A 21322-nucleotide genomic window follows, 5' to 3' on the forward strand; every position below is an offset into this window, starting at 1 on the left:
GATTCAGCCCTGTAGCTTTCTGAATTATGAGCTCCTCCTGTCAGGCTCTGGAGGAATCACAGCTTTATTGATTTTGTTGTCAGGCTGTCTTAATCCTGGTGTCTCTCTCCTCTCTCTGCACAGGCTCTTAAGGCCACAGGGCTTCGCACAGGAGACCCCCGGTTGAAAGAATGTATGGAGATGCTGAAAGTGACCTTGAAGACAACCTCAGACGGAGCGCTGGACCGACACCTCTTCAAAAAGTATGCCTGTCTTTAATTTACTGAGCAAAGATGGATTGATATGCTCGAGTAGGAGTTTTCTGCACTCTCATTTAACAAACTGCAGCCTAATTGGCTCCGTAAAATTTAATAAAAGATCCAGATGTGCAGCTTGAGTCAAAAGCCAGATGTTGGATTTTACTGTTATGTATAAGAAGACAGAACCTTGCATTATTGAGACTATATAGATATTCTTTATATATAAATATTTCGTGTTTTTAGCTGTATCCTGTGTTTAAAACCCTGCCTGCTGTCCCACCTTTATGACCAGCATCAGTGTTTCATCACAAGAATTATTAAAGCTGGTTAGAGTCCTCTGTTTGTCCCTGCAGCAGAACAGGGTCACTGCATGACATTAATCATTCATCATCCCTTGCTTTGCACGTCAGCAACCTCATCTTCAGGTTTTCATCACCCAGAAAAATCTGCTCAGGGAAAACTGGTAGACTTCAATAACTGGAAATCAAATTGATAATTAGGAGATTCATAGGTGAAGATTTGGAGTAGATTTGGCGCAATCTGATTGTGTTTCAGTGTTTGGAGGTTTAATTTTGACACTGGCTGCTTATTCTGAAAAGGAAAAAAAACAAGGTGTTTTTAGTTTCCACTTTGCATAAAACTTAACAATGTTCCTTGTAATCTAACTCAGAATGATGGTGCACTTGAAAAGTCCACAAATTTACCTCCTGCCTCCTTTTCCACATGACTTTACTTTGACCTGAGGACTGAGGAAAAGGAAAAACGGCAGTGCTCAGAGAATACAACTGCACTCGATCACGGCCGATATGTTCTGTGATGGTGGATGTTGCTGACTTGGGTCTGCAGGGGGGAAACTGAAACGTGCAGAAGGCCATCACACAACCTTCAAATTCATGTTTATTTGGTAATCAGAACATTTTTAGCCACACAAACCTGTTGTTGAAACACAGCTGGAGAGGAAACAAAGATATGTGGAGTAAAATGACATCCCCACCTCCACCCTCACCCCCTTGTGTCGTTGCATCACTGCTGTCTGATCCCCACCACCCTCCCTGGAGGAAACGACAGTGAGACAGAACTGGGTGGCAGCTTGGTGAGATCGGGCATATGATGGCTCACCGGGGAGCGAAAAATCCTCACTGAACAGACCCCGAGCCAGCGCTCCTGGCTGGCGTCCATCACTTCCGCGCCCCGGGCTTATTTATAGAACCTCTCAGAGGGAAGCACGTGAGCGGGCGGTGGAGTGTAGCGTGTGTTTTCTCTGCAGGGATTAGACCGCTCGGATGCAGTGAGATAGCCAAGCTGTAAATCTCTCTGCTAACGGAGAGCTTCTATCTCGCCGCCTTGTTACGTGGAGCCGTGTTTACTACGAGGTCTGCATCCATAATCGCTCGCATAGGCCCAGGACAAAATCTGTAAGTGGTAAAAAAGCCAGACCATGCTGCTTTAAGGGTGATCTAGTGTACAGATTGTGTTGGGAAAAGGAGTACATATTTTCTTTTATTGTTTAATTTTAATTCCATGCTGCGAGGGAACAAGCGGGGATCTTTTCCTAAAACTACAGCAGCCGCAGCGAAAGGTCAACAGAGTTGGCCGAGTTGAGCTGAGGATACAGCTCTCCCAGAACGGTTACTGGAAAATTTTAGCCTGGAAATAGAAGCTTTGAACCAGAAAAGCAAATATAGTCAGGCCCCTCTGTACACCAGCACCACAGTCGGTCTTTGAAATGCACACTTTCAGCTTTAACTCAAGGGATTTAATAAAAGTATTTTATTAACTCTTTTTTATTAATTAGACTTTTTTTTTCTTTTTCTTTTTTTCTTTTTACACAATTTTTTTTCTTTTTTACAATTTTTAGACCCTCAAAAGTACTTGGACAATTGACTGACAAGCCCGTCAGCCTTTATAAGGTTTATAAAAAGATGCAAACCACTGGTTACACTCAAAAAGAGCAAGGCCAGATTGGACTTTACCAGAGAATATCTGAAAGAGACTCCAGAGATCTGGAAAAAAATGTTTTAGAGAGATGAAACCAAAATGAGCTTGAACCAAAGAAACGGCTCCTGGTCTGAAGCATATCACATCATCTGTCAAACATGGTGGAGGTAGTGTTATGGTTATGGGCATGTATGGCTCCCAGTAGAACCAGACCACTGGTGTTTATTGATGATGTGCCTGCTGACAGAAGCAGCAGGATGAATTGTGAAGCATACACGGCTATACTCTCTACTCAGACTCCTCAAGTTTAGGTGTTATTAAGAGGAAACGAGCTGAGTGAGGGAGCGCAGACTCACTGTATTTAGTCTTATCTCGTGTTCAAAAATCAGAACATTCCCTAATTATATCTAATGTTATATTTAGTAATGCGTGACCTTAAAAGCTTTGTGTCCATTAACTAGCTCCATACTTGTCGTTAAAGTCTCAGAGGATTTGAAGCAGTCATAAAGGTCAATAAGGACATTCTGTACTCCTCAGCCTAAATATTTGTCCTCTTTCCTGCCTCAGATGTGTCCAGAGCAACATCGTTCTGCTCACCCAGGCCTTCAGGAAGAAGTTTGTTATTCCAGACTTCCAGTCCTTCTCTGCTCACATCGACGAGCTGTACGAAAACGCCAAAAACATGTCTGGAGGGCAGGTCAGTGAGAGCAGAGCTGAGTAGAACTGTATCTAACCATTCTTTATAGACCAGTTTTAACATTGTGAGTCATTTGTCTGTTTGTCGAATACTTTGTGACATTAAATAACAGCCGGGACAAGATGGTTGGGAATGAGGAATAGGTCAGATTAAACCTCATTGTTTCTTCACCCTGTAGGTGGCAGACTACATTCCCCAGCTGGCACGCTTCAGCCCAGACCTGTGGGCCGTCGCCCTGTGCACAGTCGACGGACAGAGGTACTCTGACTACGTGTAGAAGAACCTACAGAGGATGGTTTCTTCACCAGAAGCTTTGTAGTAAATGTATTTTTCACAAGTGGCTGTCAGATATGAGAAAATAGGGATGTGGTCAGGCCTTTATCTGTATAGGAAATGGTAAAAGCCAGACTTATCATTACGTAGATTTAGAGAGATTTTCTATTTCCTCTGACTCTGAAAAACTACTAACATACACCTTAAGAGTTTGAAGGTATAAGAATGGCAGTGCAGTGAGACACTTGTGTCTTTTGCAGGCACACTGTCGGCGACACCAAAGTTCCCTTCTGTCTGCAGTCCTGCGTGAAGCCGCTGAAATACGCCATCGCCGTTCATGACCACGGCACCGAGTACGTACATCGCTTCATCGGCAAAGAGCCCAGCGGCCTGCGCTTCAACAAGCTCTTCCTGAACGAGGACGGTGAGGAAACGGTCACTTCACACCTTCACATGGCGCACAGGTGCATGCACTCTCTGTAAGAGGAGCCATTCACGTGGCCTGGTTTCCATGGCGCCATGTTAAATTGTTAAGGAGCGTAGCTGGATAAAACAAAGTGGGCAGTGTGTAACGGAGACAGAAAAAACCTGAAAAAGAACAAGCTGTTGGCATGTGGTTCCTTAAAAAGCAGGCAGAACGGAGCAGCCGAGACACAGAGGCGCTCTTTTAGTATCAGTCCTGCAGTGCAGGGGAATCAGAGCATGGTTTCCCACAGGTCTGAAATACACCGAGGATGTCAAGCGATATCAGTTATCACAATATAGAGCAGGTCATTTGTTCTTTGAGCACAGTGGGCCTTATGAGCTAAAAAAAAACATTTCTGGACTCTACTAGAGTAACTTTGCATCTTGCACAGTTCAGAGTAATCCTCATACAGCTGTGGTCAGAAGGTTACGTTCACCTATCGTGGGCGTTAATGTCATGGTGATTTGGGGTTTTGGTTGAATCATTGTGAAGCATACGTTTTTAATCAATTTAAAAAAAAAACAAGAAATGAGTGAATAAGTTTGAATTTATTTTGGATTGGATGGCGTGTTTAGGTGCTCAACTGGGAGTGTTTAGGGAAGCCATATGTTGACTGTTGTGAAGAGTGTGTTAGTACTTTGCACATATCACATGTTTAAAACACTCCTTCCATTCCTTGTTCATATGTTGTTGTTGTTTTTTTTTTTGTTTGTTTGTTTTTTTGTTTTTTATGGTCTGTCTCTGGTTTTATATCTGTGAGATTATTCTGGTTTTGTTTGCTTGGATAAAAGAGATGTTGACAAAGTTTAACTTTGAGGATTTTATTTGCAGTTGAAAAAAGCTTATAAATTGGAACATATGTTACTGCAATACTCACCATGTCGAAATGTTAAAGAGCAGTAACTTGGTGAGGTGAAGTGAAGTAATCTGATATGTTGGATACAAATACGGTTAGCAGTTTTTGTTCAACCTTAATAGAGTTGGGTTTTATTGTGTCTGTAGCTTCTCTGAGCGGAAACTGGTGTGAGAACGTTTCCAGGTTTCCTCTCTTTGTTGTTATCAAACCGAGCAGAGAAGTCGGTGGTGGCACAGATATCCCAGCTGTTTATTTTCCCTTTTAAAAAAAAAGTGAAAAGAAGGAAACATGGCTCTTCCTGTTGCTTACGACGATTACAACTCAGAGGGGAAGTGTTGTAATTGTGCCCTATATGTTTTTTTAGTTCACTCAGTAGATTATTCACTTATGTTTTGATCTCTGGCATAAAAAGGCTTCCCTTCTTTTTCTTTTACTGTATACTTTTTGAGAAAGTAAACAGTAAGTCACGAATTACTGTGTTCCCAAGTTGCTTTTCCAAGGGCTTGTAGAACAAATCAGGTTCAACATATCCAGGATATCTTAACTTCTATTTCCTGTCCTGCAGATAAACCACACAACCCCATGGTTAATGCTGGTGCTATTGTCTGCACCTCCCTCATTAAGGTAAGCTTTTATTCTACATATATTCACTGTGGAAGCAAATGTTCAGTCACAACCCCGTAAATTTGATTTGAGGCCCCTGTGATTTTTGCTTCTTTATCATTTTATAAATCCACATATGTAGATTTACGTTTTACTCCCTTAAAGATGATTTTTCTGGATGTCTGACTGGAGCAGGGAGTAAAATAGTTGGAGAGAAATTGAATGGAATAAAATTATAATCGTGTGCAGAACGTGTTTCTGCCAGATTAGCGTATACAGGGAGATTAAGGTTATAGATAATCATGCTGAAAGGGGATTTGGTTGAAAGCGGCATCGCTCGGAGATCCTGCGCACACACACTCCACTGAGGGGGTGGAGCTGGAGAGCAGCTTCTTCCAAGCAGGTCAGCTCCACCACATTTAATCAGAGAACTGTTCTATTACCCGAGTGTTTCATTAAATATCCTCCTCTGACCTGCGTACAGACGCACAGGGAGCTGGGGTGAATACAAGAGCACCACCTGCTGATTGAATCAAAATTAAAAACTCCTTCCTCATTTGGCCGGTAAGGATGAGTCCAGGAGGGCTTTTTAGAGAGGAGTTTAATTACATTCAATAAGAGAGAGATGGAACACAAAATCAAACAAGTTGGAAAATCTTCAGGCAAATCCTGGAAGTGAACATGTTGGAGTGCTTGTAGGAAACAGCATTGCATACTTTATTTTTCCCAAAAGCTGGAAAATGGTTAAAGCAGCCAAAAATGTCTAGCTTACTAAAATAAATACAGTATTGCAACAAAATGGCTGAAAAGGTGAAGAAGTATTTCCATTACATAGAAAATAGAAATAGACTGAGTGAGGCTACTAACAGTGGAGTGGTTTATAAATTAGCAGGTCAAAACTGAGCAAATGTGATGAGGGAGATACAGGGTAAGGGCAAGTTTTATGCATGTTTATCTCCAGAAACAGTACAGCAATTCAGATCAAGGACAGGCAGCTGAGTGAGAACACATCTGAGGTCAAACTCCTCAAGCTATAATAGCTGACTTGCAGGATAACACAGCAGCCTTTATTGCCATCAGATTTTGACCCAACACTGTGAAAAAGTGTTTGTCCTGTTCCTGATTATCTATTTATTTGTATGTTTGTCACACGTAAATGTTTTAGATCATCAAACAAATTTAAATATTAACCAAAGATGACACAATTAAACACAAAATGCAGTTTTTAAATGAAGGTGTTTGTTATTAAGAGGGGTAAAATGTGAAAAAGTGATTGCCCTCTAAACCTGGTGCTGAGCAACAACTCTAAATGTGCCAAAGCTCCTATTTCTGCCAGCTCTGCGAGGCCCCAGATACAATATTAAAGTCAAGGGAAGAACTCTGGTTCATAGCCACTGGTGGGCAGAAAAGTGTTTCCACTGATGGTTGTATTTTGTATGTTGGCAGACATTTCAGTATGTTACGTCCCAGATCTGATACTAGAGGGAAGTAAAAGAAAACTACATGAAAGTGAGTTTGTGACGTTGCAGAGCTCTACGTGCCGACTGCTGAGAAGAAACGAGGATACTCTTGTGTTCTCTGCAGTTTTTATTTTGGAGATGTAGAGATATGACTTACAAACTCAAAACACTGCAAACTCCTCAACTAGCTGTAAGAAGAAAATTTTCTGCCCATAACACCCAATACAAAAATCTTTAATCTATACCCTGACAGCAAGAACCAGCCCAGAACTCCACCTTATCCTAAAAGAGCAAAATCACAGCAGTTTTCAGCCTCAGACTTGATGTTAGAGAAGAGCAAAAAAATTGCACAATTAACTCAACGAAAGGAAAATAAAGCCGCTGTGCTTTCCACTATCGTACTGTCTCTTTTCATAAAGGGGAAATTGACATGTTTGAAAAGATTTCCATAAACTAACACTGCTTCACCATTTGTTTAAAAACAGCAGCACAACTCCAAAATGATGTTAACACATCTACTGGACTGTGAAATGTAGAAGATTTAGGGAAAGGATTATATTACATCAGGGTTAGTAATTCTTTGTGTCCATCATTATGCTTTTATATTGAAAAGGTCCTTATGAGTCACACTGTGGGTTACTCTCGAGGGAGGAAGGATTTAGGATTCATCTACAGGAATCCACAGAAAAAGAAAATGATATCTATAAAAAAATGAAACTGAGTTCTTTAAGTTTGTGATTTCGTTATGACCCAGTTATTTAATAGTTTTAAGTGTGAGAGAGGTCAGCTATTCTATTCCTGATTTCCTTATCCAAATCTCCTCCCTCCAACACTATAAACAGCCCAGCTTTCCATCCTTAAAAAGAAACATTTTATGTTGGTAATGTTATGATGAATCATCCCGTGTATCTCTTTTGGTAGAAACATTGTATGAAGATGATTGTTGCAAATTAATATCCAGCTGAGTGGACATAATGTATGTCGTCAGCAGAGGAAAAAGGTTAACTTTTCCGCTTCTGATAATCATTCCCACAAGATGTAAAATCAGCTTTCTTGAGTCCCAGCCAATCACTGTTTAAATCACTTTAAACGCTCTCCTTTGTGATGTACCTTTTCAAGGCTCGTTGTGTGGTTTTATGTGTTGTTGCATATTTTACAGCATTAGGATCTTTGGGAAATTATGACCACACAGCCTCAGGTCAATGACGTTGGTAATTTTTCCTTTTTAATTATTTTTTTCCCTTATTTGATCTGGATTTGTGAGAAGCTTTAGCCTCCACATGGCTGTCTATGAATGTTTTAATGTTGCTTTTTATACTTTTCCGCCTGCATTTCCCCTCCCCCCCTCAAAAAAACCAAACTGTTTATACATCTGGATTATAAACAGTGCAGCTCTGGCACAAACACTGGTTTTATATCATACTCCATTCTTCTCTGGAGAGGGAGCTCTTTTTTTTGTGCATATGTTTCTTTTCAAGCAATTTGTTTGTCTTTAGTAATCGGTATGAAAGAATAAGTCGTGTTAGTGGTGATGCTCGTAAATTCATGGGGATGTTTTGCTGTCTTTATTCAAAAGTGTGGTCCGTCAGTTTGAGAAACTTTTCTGGCGGCAGATTAAGAGCTCCATCATATGTTAGAGAAAAGTAGGAAGAATCACACACTGATGGGCTCAAATTAGTCATAATATATTCATTAAAACATCCGTTTTAATTCTCTGAGAGTGATGATTTGTCATGAGCAACAAGGACAATATAACTCCAGACTGAGTTATGTTTTCGCAGCCATCTCCAGAGTGCCTAACTGGATTTATTTATTTATTTTTATCACTTGTTTATTTACAGAAGCAATCATTTGTTCACGATGTCAGAGAGTTAGGGATTGGTAGGCACTAGTGGTGCAACGGATCACTGTTGATCCGTAATCCAAACCGATCCCACTCCATGGTTCGGCGCGCACGTGATCTGAAGATTCGAAAAAGAAGAAAAAAAAGTATGTGTATGGTGTGCGTGGTCAGTCTGTCAAGCCATAGTTATGGCCAGCGCTAGCGGTCCAGGTGGAGGAGCAGAGGAGTTTGCGGTATTTAAGCAGCCCTTTGCTGCCCAATCCAACCAGGCTAAAGCTATTACAAAAGCTATTGGGGTGTTTAGCTGCAGACGTGAGGCCGTATTCCGTTGTGCAAAACAAGGGGTTTAAACTATGATGAACGTGCTTGAGCCACGCTATGATATCCTGTTGCGCGTCCACTTCAGTGACAAGATCGTTCCAAGCATGTATGAGCAGGAAAAGTCTAAAGTTATGGCTGAACTGTCCCAGGCATCTGCTGTTGCCCTAACTACAAATGGGTGGACCTCCAGGGCAACGGAAAGCTTCGTGACCGTGACCGCTCATTATATCACAGCGGAGTGGTAGATACAAAGCCCTGTACTGCTCTATATTGCACCATAATTTGTTTTTATATAATTGCGTGGAATGAGTCTTGAGTTGAATGTTTTTTTTAATAGGCAAAAAATACTTAAATAAGTAAATGGCGAGTTAAATTTTTGTTTTTTTTGTTTTTTGTTTTTTTTGCTGATCCTAAAATTGAGCCGATCCGTGACTTAAAACCATGATCCGATCTGAACCGTGAGATTTTGGATCCGTTGCACCACTAGTAGGCACTGGACTGAACTTCTGTAGATCTATTGTTTTGCATCTATAATTAACACGAGGGCTTTCAGTGCCTCATATAATAATATTTAACCTTATATAGTCATATTTAGAGTGATGCACTGAGGAGGACAACACTGTCTTCCTAGAAATAGGGGATCAGGACCCCCGGGTCCCACCTTTGATTTTCACCTATGGTCACAACAGATTCATACATCACTTTGGGTAAGCAAAATGAAAGAGTAAAGGTGAAGCTGGAGCCCAGAAAAACTCTACAGGCAGCAGTAATTATAAATATCTGAGGTGCAGTTTAAAAGTAGAGCAGCAGCTTTCAGGGAGACTGTTGCATGATCTGAAAATGAGAATTCATGCTCAGGCTGTTGAATAAAGGCAGTAACGTTCCCCGTGCTTCAGGCTTTGTTGTTCTTGTCACATTTGGCCAAACTTTTGGTTTTTGTCTGATTTAAATAGAAGGAGGTGAGTTCACACTGCGAACCACATGACTGAGTCTGTTATCTGAGAGATAACGGTCACTCACTCCATCTACTTTTGCTGTATTATAGTAATAATGATGAAGTTCTGCAGTGTTTAGTAAAGTTTTACATTTGGTTCTTATTTATAGGTTTAAATACATTAGTGCTATATCCGTAACTTGATCTGGATCAACAGTATAAATATTTCTGGAAATGTTTATAATTTTACTGTAATAATAAAAAATGTAGGGAAACATGATTTAATCAAAGGACTCAAATAGAATCGAGTAGAGTTGAAACAATTTAAATGACATTAAGTTTAAAATAAGTAAGATTTCATTCTACATCAACATCTGTATTTGTCAGTTATTGTAATTATCAATAAAATCTGTAAACAGGCAAGACAAAGAAATGTTAGCCTCAGAAAAGTTGAAGCAACTGTTGGGCTAAAAATACAGTGGCTCCTACATTTCCCACAGTGCACCGGAAGTTTTCTTTGACTTTGACCCTTAACCCCTTATTTTAGGGACTAAAATGACCAAGGAGTGAAATGATATTTTATAAAGCAGACGTCTTTAAAATGACTCTGCTGTTGTTTCTCATACTTCAATCCAAGTAGAAGAAAAACTTAAATGATACAAACATACTGTGATACATAATTCATTCAAAAATACCTCAACAAACCAAATCTAGATGATCTGGTGACTCTGTAATACTCTGAGATCAACACAAACTGTAATGAAGTCTTCTTTACAAACATCTGGTTTGTAGAGATTCAGTGATTGGACGTGACAAGAAATGCAAAAAAGGGCTTCAGTGTTAAAGAAACCTAATATTTCACACAGTTCCCCATCGTCCACGCCACACCAACGCACCAGTTACTGTAAATGACTACAGAAAGCTGTAGAAGAAGCAGATTGATAAATATGAACTTAATTTTGTGGCTCGCAGTGTGATTGCACCTTAAAGTCCAATCACGTAACCATACAGTAAACACGCCTGTAGTAATCAGTAGCTGTGCTCTTAAGTCACTTATTTAAATGAACCTTGTATTTAATTCTCTATTCAAAAAAGCAGAAGCCCCAGTGTGGATTTAACAATTTTCGTTCACCTCCTCCATCTCCAGCTAGTCTCCCACCTCTAATCTTAATTCATCTGACGTCATGCCTGAATGGCCTTTTTAACTGGTCACATGAGTAGTGATGTAAACCTGCACTGTTTTCCTGCCGTAGCTTAATTTCATAGAGACGTGGATCATACGTGATAGTGCTAATGTCGTCACACGGGTGACTGTTTTTCATGCTTTTATTACTGCAGTTTTTGTTTTATGAATATTGTGATTGGTTCTGTTTGTGTTACAGCAAGGGGCAAGCAACGCCGAGAAATTTGATTATGTGAGTACTATTGGGAATATTTATTAAATATTTAAATATTGACTGAAGGAGAAGTTTCCAAACTGAAGTTATAAAAAAAATGTCAGGGCTACATTATTCTTGGAATTATACCTTTTTCTTCAACACTTACAATTTAAAATTGTTTTTATTCTCAAAAATTTGATTCTAATTGTGAATATTTCTACTTTATTTTCAATTTTATTCTTGAAATTTTAGCTTCATACTCAAAATTTCATTGACATTTGTCAAATTTGAATTTTATTTTTATATATTGTAGTTTTATACGACATTATTCATTAAACATTTTTCTTTAATTACGGTAACTTTTCTGTTGTCTTTAGTCTTGACATAGTTTTTACTTTATTCATAATGTTTTTACTTTGTAGTCTCAAAAGTTTGGTTTAAATCTTAATATTTAATATTCTTAATATTTAGACTATTTAAAATTACAATTATTATTATTTTTTGAATACTTTGAATATCCCTTTGTCTTTAAAATGTAATCTTTAAACTGTAAAGGATGATTTTATTGTGAAAGTTTTAATTTTTTAAGTATTATTTTAGTTGTAGAATTTCAGTATTATATTCCAAATTGCAATATTTTGGTTAAAATTTAGATTTAAGTTTATGATTTTGTACTAAAATTATAAGTTTATTTTGGATATTTTAATTTTATTGTTGTAATTTCACGTATAACTGATGAAGTTACAACAATGATTTTCTACCCAAATTTGTATATTTTTTTTCTTAAATTGAGTAAGTGTTAATTCCAGAAATTGTGACTTATTTGTAGAAGTTTCAGTTTTATTCTTTCAATTTTAACTTTACTTTTTACAAAAACGTCAGCTGCTCTACATTATCATTATTATCATTATTATTATTATTATTATTATTATTTTTTATATGTATCCTCAGTGTCCTTGAGCCTTCTTCGTAGTCTTGTGTTTGTGTTGTGTATTTACTCTGAATCTGCTCTTCTGCTCTGCAGGTCATGAACTTCATGAACAAGCTGGCAGGAAACGAGTATGTGGGCTTCAGCAATGCCACGTGAGTGCAGCAGAGTTAGAAATAAAACAGATTTTCCGTGTTTAGATGAAATGAAGCACTTTAATGTCTTTGACAGATTTCTTGTTTACAAAACAGTTCTGCATCTCTGAGGTGAATCTCAGGTCTCGCAGCAACTTCCTGGTTCAGTTTGAGTTCATGTAACAGGATCTGAGTCACATCACGAAATAAACCTCTCTCTTCTCTCTGTGTGGCCCAGTTTCCAGTCAGAGCGTGAGTCTGGAGACAGAAACTTCGCCATTGGCTACTACCTGAAGGAGAAGAAGGTGAGATTAGATGCTGCTGACAACTGAGCCGGGATTTTTTTGTTTAAAAGGAAGTTTTTCTTCCTTTTGTGAACACACTATATTTGCGATTTCATTCTTAGCTTTTGTATTTTTAATTTTATTTTCGGTATTTCTGCATAAATATTAGGATTTCTGTTCCAGTAATTAATCAGTTTATCACATTATCACCTGGTTTATCCTTTGATGTCTCTTGGTTTTCCTCTTTTCTGTTTGAAGAAAAGCAGCAGGTGTGTTACGGGTTTCCATTTTAAAGTGTTTTTATCTTTAACAGTGTTTTCCAGAGGGGACAGACATGACGTCCATCCTGGACTTCTACTTCCAGGTGAGTAGAGCTCATCCCGATGCAGTGGAATCACTAATGGGACAGGATTTTTGTTTGTCATTGTGATCCAATCATTCACGAATCTTTGTTTTTCAATCAGTTGTGCTCCATCGAGGTGACCTGTGAGAGTGCCAGCGTTATGGCGGCAACTCTAGCCAACGGCGGTTTCTGTCCAATCACGGGCGAGCGTGTGCTGAGCCCTGAGTCTGTGCGAAACACCCTGAGTCTGATGCACTCCTGCGGCATGTATGACTTCTCGGGACAGTTCGCTTTTCACGTCAGTATCTCCTCGTCCTGATCTCATGTTCAACCTGCTACCATCTCCCTGTTTTCCCGTTTTGCACCAGAACTTTAAAAATCTACACATTCTGTCCTTATCTTGTCATTAAAAAGGCTATTTAATTTTACTTACATTAAAAAAATGTTAACTTTACAATTTTCCCCAAACTGCAGACAATTGCAGGGTTTCCTATAACTTAGACAATTGAAAATACAGTGCTCTACTACTGGAAAAAGTTACAAATAATAAACAAAAAAGCATGTTTACTTATGTCAGTATGTTTATAACTTCACCGGTTAACCGTTTTCTCTTTTTCACTCATCTCCATAATTTTCCTCATAAGTGCTTTGATCTGTTGCTCATACCGAGGCTGCTATCCAGACTCTGAGCTCTGGATAGTTTTAGCTTTGTGCTCTTTGCCCGTGATAGCTTCTTTTAATTGTCCCTGTTCATCTGGGTGAGGGTGACTTAAGTGTCTGACTAGGTTTTCATGACTGCAGTTTCACTAACAGTGGGGAGCCTCCATGCTGACTTGTAGTTAGCAAACCTGAAAGCAACCATCTCATAATCAGACATGCATGAGGCTGATCTCCGGTCAGGGCCCAGAACGCTGGAATTCTGCTGATTCTGTCCATCTCTAATTTTATGTTTTTCAAAACAAGACGAACAGCAAGCGATGGATGCTAACCAACAATATTTACAACTTGTAATAATTACAAGAAAAACTTTTTTTATTCTTTTAAACGTTTTGGACTAAATTGAAATAAAGTAATGAAGAAATAGACACAAAATCCGACTGTGTGTTTGCTTTCAGGCTAGGGAGTATTCAGGAATTTTCATGTCTTAAAATTTGCCTTTGAGCCTATCGAAGGTGGCGACTTTGTGTTGCTTTAATCAATAAATAAGACTTTCCTGTCATTTCAGGCCATTTAACCAATTAATGTATTTTATGCTTGAGTGAAGCAAACTCCAATGTTGGTGACAACAAGTTGAAAACATTTTTATTACAGGCCTGGGGATTTTCCTTTGGCATAGGGCCAAAATCCCCCAAAGGGTGGACATCAGAATTTCTTAAATGCAGAAAAATCGCAGAGCTGAACACATTCAAATCTTCACAGAAAACTCTTTTAAAATGGTTTAACTGGGTCTCAACTGACCAGCAGCGCCATGACTTATGTTACCTGTAATGGTTTTCTGGGGGGGGTTGGGATCTGTTGGTTACTTTAAGAAAGATGTGAGTCACACTTTTAACAGGTAATCTCACATCACACATTCTCTCTTTCTGCCTCAGGTTGGTCTGCCGGCTAAATCGGGTGTGGCTGGCGGGATCCTGCTGGTCGTTCCCAACGTGATGGGCATCATGTGTTGGTCTCCTCCACTCGACAAGCTGGGTAACAGCGTCAGAGGCATCCAGTTCTGCACGGTAACGTCATCTTTAAAGTCATTTCCTGGACTATGCTTGAGTAGCTTTGCATGATTCAAAGTTCAAAATAATCCTTTATCTCCTTTATCTCACCCTAAGATACTTTTATTATTCTTTTTGAATATTTGAGTCATGTTTTCTCCTTTTAGGATTTGGTTTCCCTGTGTAACTTCCACAACTACGACAACCTGAGGCACTTTGCAAAGAAGCTGGATCCTCGCAGGGAGGGAGGAGACCAGAGGGTGAGCGCCAGCACCATCAGCCTTCATCCTTCTCCGTTTTCACAAGCTCGACTATTTTGACCTTTACACGCTGTAAATGTCCTTCTGCTGGAGTGCGGTGTTAAAATCCTGAATGTTTGATGCATATTTTGAGCCATAAAGGCTGCCGTTAGCTTGTGTGCTGTGATCTTCTTCACAGTGAGTAATGTCTGAGTTACATTACTGTGGGGTTCAGATTGAAAAAGACTGATCAGAAATCACCAGACATCACTACCCAGACTGCACTGCAACATAACTAACATAAGCGGAAGTTCCTTTTAACGCACCAACAGAGATCATTAATGTAATTATTTTGATTATTTTCTACAGTTTAGAGCAGTTTGTGTTGATTTTGACTCTAAAGTGTCACCATAAAAGGCAGATTACCCTCCTTGTTTGTGGAAGCTTAATCCACAGCGCCATCTGCTGGAAGATTACTGCATCAGCTGTGTTATTTTCCAGCTTTACACAACCTGATCATTGGTGTCTTTAAAACTGTACATTAAATCACACGTAATACAACAAATATTAGTTTTTTCAGTTCTACCATATTTCAAAAACACAGTAACACTAAGATATGATGCATTATTATAACATCACGGTCTCTGCTTTGTTTTCTTGTGTTTCAGGTGAAGTCTGTGATCAACCTGCTGTTTGCTGCTTACACAGGAGACGTCTCAGCTCTCAGGAGGTACGCCAGCTCTCAGGTTTAGTGTCAGTAACACTCAGGACCGTTCGACAGCACGGAGACATTCATTTGATTTTAATTTCATATATGATTTTTGGCATTCAGCGATTAGAAAACAGAAGAACTAGGATAAACTTTTGGATTCATTCATTTTTCCACCACACACAGATAACAAGCAGGTACACAAACCTCTGTGCAGACTTGAGCGCTCACCATCTGATGACAGAATCTACATCACTTGGGCCCAGGCACACCAATTGGATTATTTGACTTGTTGGTTTGAAAAAAAACTGCACTAAAACTTGGCACCAAATTAAATCAACAGGGTCCTGCTCTCATCTTTACATTTTGCTACGTTCCTGTAAATTAATATTTCTAAATTAATCTTTGCAGGCTAATAATATAAAGTCTTTCATTCCATTCATTGTGCTCCCATGATGGATGTGAATAAAACTACTCGACGGTTCCTCTTTTTCTGCTGCCGATGTTCTGCAAACACTGCAGGATTTTGACACTTTGGAGGGGGATGATAATGTATCTTTAGTAAACTGATCATTTTCCTGAAACTAGCGAATCATGTTTACTGGATAGTTGTCTATGGCCAAGTGGAAAGTGATTGGTTGATTTCAGTCCATTTCAGTTGAGAGCTGGATGGATACAGCCTCGCTTTTATGGACGTCTGAACCGATGTTGAACAGTTCGCGTTAGAAATCATTGCAATGTTTTTATTATTTAACATCACTCGCATTAAATCGGAACTGCTTAGTGGGAGTAGCTCACACCATCTGTTGTATCCACATTTATTTTTTGTTGTGTGTCTGTCTGTCTTCAGACTAGTCCTGTAAACTTCAAGCTGCTCAGTGCAGGGGAAGGCTGTGATTAGCACATGGGGACACATCATCAGTACTGATTTAGGGACCGCTTAAATTAGCTCTTTGCATTTTCATTGGCAGAGCCCACATTTTAAATATCAGTCAGTTATACTCATGCAATTGTGGGAAGCCAAAATCAGGGAGTTTGCAAAAAGGGAAAGACATCTTTGCCTGTTTTGAGTCTATTCTGAACAGCTGAGGTGCAGCATGTCCACCAAGGAAAAGGAGGTAGAGGTCTGATATGAAGATGTCAGCCACTAGATGGCTTTTTTCCCCCCAGTTTAGTCTGCAAACATCACTTCTAATCTTCTGGTAATTTACCTTCAGCACCATCGCAAAGAGCTTGAAACTTAAAGAAACCCACATGATTGAACCAAGTCCAAATTTAAAAACTAAATGCAGTCGCTCCTGGTTGTTTCCACATGGCTCTCACTCCTTCCTTCCTGCTTGGCTGTTCTGTCTTTGTGCAGGTTTGCGCTGTCCTCCATGGACATGGAGCAGAGGGACTACGACTCGAGGACAGCGCTGCACGTGGCCGCCGCTGAAGGTGAAATGCGTACAGTCAGGTTGTTGTCATGGCAATTACTCTGTTCGGTCAGCTGACCCGATGTTTGTGTGTTTCAGGACATGCTGAGGTGGTCCGCTTCCTGCTGGAGGCCTGCAAGGTCAACCCAGTTCCCAAAGACAGGTAACAGAGACCACACTTTACTTTAGTTATCTTTTTAATAAACAAATAAATACATGTAAAAAAAAACTTACCTAGATAGATAGAGATGGAGGGAATTTCTTTGAGCCAGATGTGTTAAATGAAACGAGGTGGATTTGTGTTTAAAGTTCTTCGTGTCTGGTGCAGGTGGGGGAACACGCCGATGGATGAGGCCGTGCACTTCGGCCACCATGACGTCGTCACCATCCTCCGCGATTATCACAATCAGTACACCCATCAGGAAGGCAGCACGGCCAAGAAGAACGAAGAGAACCTGGACGGGATGCTGTGATGGAGAATGCGCTGCTCAGGTGTGTGAGGCCGGGCGCTTGCCTCCGCCGGCGAGGGGAAGAGATCAGGCGGTGCTTTAGACAAAAAACTGGAAAGATTGCAAGTAGACTCATCGCTGAAATAACTGAAAACAAACCTTTACAGTATCTGTTAGCGCAGCAGCCGCCTCCCTCCGAGTGTAAATGCTCGTCATCATGTTCTCTTTAGGTGTCGTTGGGTTTTTGTATCGCGTGTGTGTACTCTGAGTGTGGAAGTACTCTTATTTTCTGTGTTTCAGCTTTTACGTTGACGGTTCTTTTTATTCTGAACATCAGCAACAGGAAGCAGCAGCTGTATAAAACCTTTGTTATGGAATGTAACTCCTCCCCCCCAAACACTTTTTGATGTGCGTTTGTGATAATCGATGTAAGATAAACTGTACATTACTGTAGTGTTTGTGTATATTAACCGAGGACGGCGAGTCTCTGTAAATAGGTGTAAAAAATGTGTAGTCGATCGGTCTCTTGTGGTGATTGGTTCAGATTTGATGACAGTGTGTGTTTCAGTCAAACTTTTGGAAAGTATTTGAACCATAAAATTATTATTCTTCTTTTTTTTTGGTAAGCAGCTTTTTAATGTGGCGACAGATGAGTTAAAAGATTTTTTGTTTTTATTGTTGTTGTTTTTCCACTAAAACTGGAATTTTTCACCCTTCTTTTCTTTTATTTACTATTTATTTCGGGTTTATTATTTTTGTAAAGTGGTAATAACGTAAAGCAAGCCAGCCAAAGTTCAGTTCGTACTTCGTCTCCTGACCATTGAAAGCGTTTCTGCATATCAGACGCGACACTGCCAGCGCTCCTGCAGGAAGAGTGAATGACTGTAAACATGCAAGAAAATGTTTTTCTTACACTTTGTCTTAGTTTAAAGAAGTCACAGCAGAAAATGGATGCACTCAGCAATGGAGATATTTCAATACTTTTATTTTGAAAGTCTGTCTAGTGTATTTCAGTATGTGGCATAAACAGTGAGTTGATTGGTCCCTGTGAGTTGCTTTAAAGTAACTAAGGAGTACTGTGAAAGTTGCTACTACTACTCTTACTATTCTAGTTATTATCACAAATCCTTTAGTGGCATTGTTTGAAAACAGAAAGCGTCACATTTTAATCAGTTTAAACATTTTAAGGTCTTGCTAATGGAGACCTAGAGACTTGTCGCTGAGTTGAAATTGGTTGCAAAGAACGTGTTGCTCTGATAGCCAGCAGGTTGCTGTGATCGCCTGTTGTTGGCATCGAAGATGCCGACCGGTCTGCAGAGGTCCATTCTTCATAATTTCTCTACCACTCAGTGAGCAGTTGGCAAGTGTTAGACAAGTTGGAGTCTTCCATACAAACTGCACAAATGCAGCAGCCTGTTAGCCACTAAAGCGAGGTGTTTGCTACACTAGTCTTTGTAACCGACCTTAAAATGAATACGTATGTTTCCCTAGCAACCTGTACGTTCTCTAGGATTAAGATAACACAGAGCAACTCGACAGTTTCACCTTACTTTTCTTTTGACTTTATATATCATCTGTATATCTTATAGATGGTTCTTAATCTTTCTCCTCATTGAACTTCTTTTTAAAACTTTATTGGTAATTCTACCAGTGTCTGAGGACAGCCTCTGTAGTTTCTAGGCACAAATTGTAAAATCCCCCCAAACAACATTTAAATGCAGTGTTATTTAAATGAAGAATTAAAAGAATCTGCTTGAGTACTTTTTTTTTTTCTTTCCTGCTGTAGACGTGAAAATTCCACATGTAAATCCTCGGATCTACATCTTAATTAATCCTGCATTTTAAGCTAGTTAAAGTTGGAATTAAAAACATTCAGCATTCGTTTAATAACCAGTGAACTGCTTCCTTTGTTGGCCCTCTCATTTTCTGCTGTTCAAATTTAAAGGCTTTTATTTTGAAGGCGCAGTCATACTTGAAAAGCAGATGTGTTTTTGTGTGTCTGAAGCGTGTTTGACTGTTTTTACTTCTTTTTGAGCAAACAAACTGAACAAGACAGTCTGTAACGTAATCCACAACTTAGAAAATCCACAAAAACAGTTTTTGTTTTTTTCCTCAGGTTTGGATCAGTTCATACAGTTTACATTTCAAATTAAAAAAGGAACTTAAAGGAAGCACAAAACGCCAATATTTTTGACAGTAGTAGCAATAGAGATGACGTGATTGTAGGATGAGGTGAATTGATCCAAATCAAAGTCCAGAGTATTCTGAATGTAACGTGTTTGGTGTTGTTCTGTTTCTTCTTCATGTGTATGTAAAGCTGCTGCAGCTCACTGAGCAACTGCAGGCGGCCCAGATATTTATTCACAGAATAAAAACACGGAAAAACCAGCTGGCTGTTTGAGTTTTATATGAATGATTTAGGAGGTTCCTTCACTGTAATGATACTGGTTAAACCCACGACCATCTCCATCGTCACGTTTTAATATCTCTTTTCTCGTCTGAAAAGATGGCTCAGGCGATACAAGAGCTACCACACACTTTTCTTTATTCCACCTAAAAAAATGGGAAAACTTCAAGAGCATTTCAGTATTTCTTTTCCTTGATAACTCAATGGGTAGGCTTTTTACTTCCTTTCACAGCAGGTGAAGGCTTGGTCAGATGAAAAGCAGACCAACCCTTTTGTGCTTCACTTTTCAAGTCTCTAGAAGTCACTGACAGACCCGAGGTTGAACCCACAGCCAGTGAAAGCTCAGAATAACCGACAAACAATGCGAATGACCGAAGACAACAAAAAGTGCTAAAACTCTGTAAATGTGTAAAGAAAAGAAAAAAGTACCTTTAATGTGATGATATAAAACTGACGTTTAACTGGCTGAAATTAAATAAGAGAGCAGTAGGTCTTAAAATATAAAACTTCACCCGTTTGTATTTGATCAAACAGATTTTTTTCCCTGACATTCAAAGCCTTCAACTTTTGGCATTACTCGAGTATGTACAGTAACATATTTATATAAATGTATTTACAGGCAATATGGTAGTTGTTGGCTGGTTTGGTGATATTACTCATGTCTCACCTGGTAACACTTTACTTATGACTGAGTAGTTTTAGCATTTTATAGCCAACAGCATGTGTGGTTTGTTTTTAAATACAATTTTCTGTGAAATACATCACTTTCACTTTCTCTTGTATTTTGGTTAGAGTGAAGGTTAAGATTGGATGGGTCCCATGAGATTTCTTTGGTTTTTAAGTGAGCCGCAGCACTCTTGACTTTGGGCTGGAGAATATTTAACTTGTAGGAAACATTTTTGTGTACAACTGGTCTAAACTTTGATCTATATATTTACAGCAACTGTCCCAGTCTAGAACCAGTTCAGAATAATGGAAGAAATAGATTTTAAAACCAGTTTGAAACATGGTGGCAGACACATGAGGCCAGTAGTCAGGATTTCATCTTATCTAGATAACTCGCTCCAGAGCAACAGGTTTGAAATTAAATGACTAGCATCGCCACTCCTGGAAGATCCCTCTGACCTCTGTGTGTCAACGCCAGAAGGTCTAAAGTCTTTGTGTTGTGAAATTTTTTTTCTAAAACACAATTTTACTCCGTGACTTTTTTCCTCCTGTTGGCTGTAAACAGTTCAACAGTTTGTTCTTTAAACATTATACAGTCCCCAACAAAAGTTTAAGACCAATTAAAAAATGTTTTGTCTCACTCCCATTTCTTCTTGTTGCATATTGAAGCTCTACCTGGAACCTTGTTAAGATCCAACCATGCAAAATATGATTATTTTTTTGCCATTTTTCGAGTCTTAAACTTTTGATTGGGACTGTATGACCCTAAAAGAGGATATCTGTTTGTACTTTGCAGGTAGACTAAGCGTATTTGAATTCTGTTTTTATTTTCTTTACTCTCTGAGCGCTACTGTACATAGCGCCGAAGCAGCTGAAAGACTAAAAATTGAAAACCATCTTTTTTTTTAAATGAATTTATTGAAATACTCTTATAATTCAGATTCTCCTGCGTCTCAGTGATAGAGCTGTGAGTCTCAACTCACTTCCTGCCTTCACAAAGTCTAAACTTTATTAACGTATTAGATCTTTTCCA

General features: G+C 39.2%; 1 protein-coding gene across 5 annotated transcripts in view; it reads left to right on the forward strand.

The window, feature by feature from the left end:
- glsa (glutaminase a) overlaps window positions 1-19604 on the forward strand; it is a 32121-nt gene extending 12517 nt beyond the window's left edge. For 4 of the 5 annotated variants that reach the window (XM_063467415.1, XM_063467416.1, XM_063467417.1 and 1 more), the window contains exons 3-18: window positions 124-242; window positions 2745-2874; window positions 3053-3132; window positions 3408-3571; window positions 5035-5093; window positions 11013-11045; window positions 12034-12092; window positions 12310-12376; window positions 12669-12719; window positions 12820-12996; window positions 14291-14422; window positions 14572-14664; window positions 15312-15373; window positions 16713-16789; window positions 16867-16930; window positions 17096-19604. In XM_063467415.1, the coding sequence (XP_063323485.1) occupies window positions 124-242; window positions 2745-2874; window positions 3053-3132; window positions 3408-3571; window positions 5035-5093; window positions 11013-11045; window positions 12034-12092; window positions 12310-12376; window positions 12669-12719; window positions 12820-12996; window positions 14291-14422; window positions 14572-14664; window positions 15312-15373; window positions 16713-16789; window positions 16867-16930; window positions 17096-17240 (1512 nt within the window). In that variant the 3' untranslated portion in view covers window positions 17241-19604. Of the gene's footprint in view, window positions 1-123; window positions 243-2744; window positions 2875-3052; window positions 3133-3407; window positions 3572-5034; window positions 5094-5196; window positions 7744-11012; window positions 11046-12033; window positions 12093-12309; window positions 12377-12668; window positions 12720-12819; window positions 12997-14290; window positions 14423-14571; window positions 14665-15311; window positions 15374-16712; window positions 16790-16866; window positions 16931-17095 lie in introns of those variants that run through there. The other variant, XM_063467420.1, reaches the window with a different exon arrangement.
- The last annotated feature ends 1718 nt before the right edge of the window (window positions 19605-21322 follow it).

This window comes from Pelmatolapia mariae, linkage group LG23 (assembly GCF_036321145.2).
Source record: "Pelmatolapia mariae isolate MD_Pm_ZW linkage group LG23, Pm_UMD_F_2, whole genome shotgun sequence".
Taxonomy (NCBI): domain Eukaryota; kingdom Metazoa; phylum Chordata; class Actinopteri; order Cichliformes; family Cichlidae; genus Pelmatolapia; species Pelmatolapia mariae.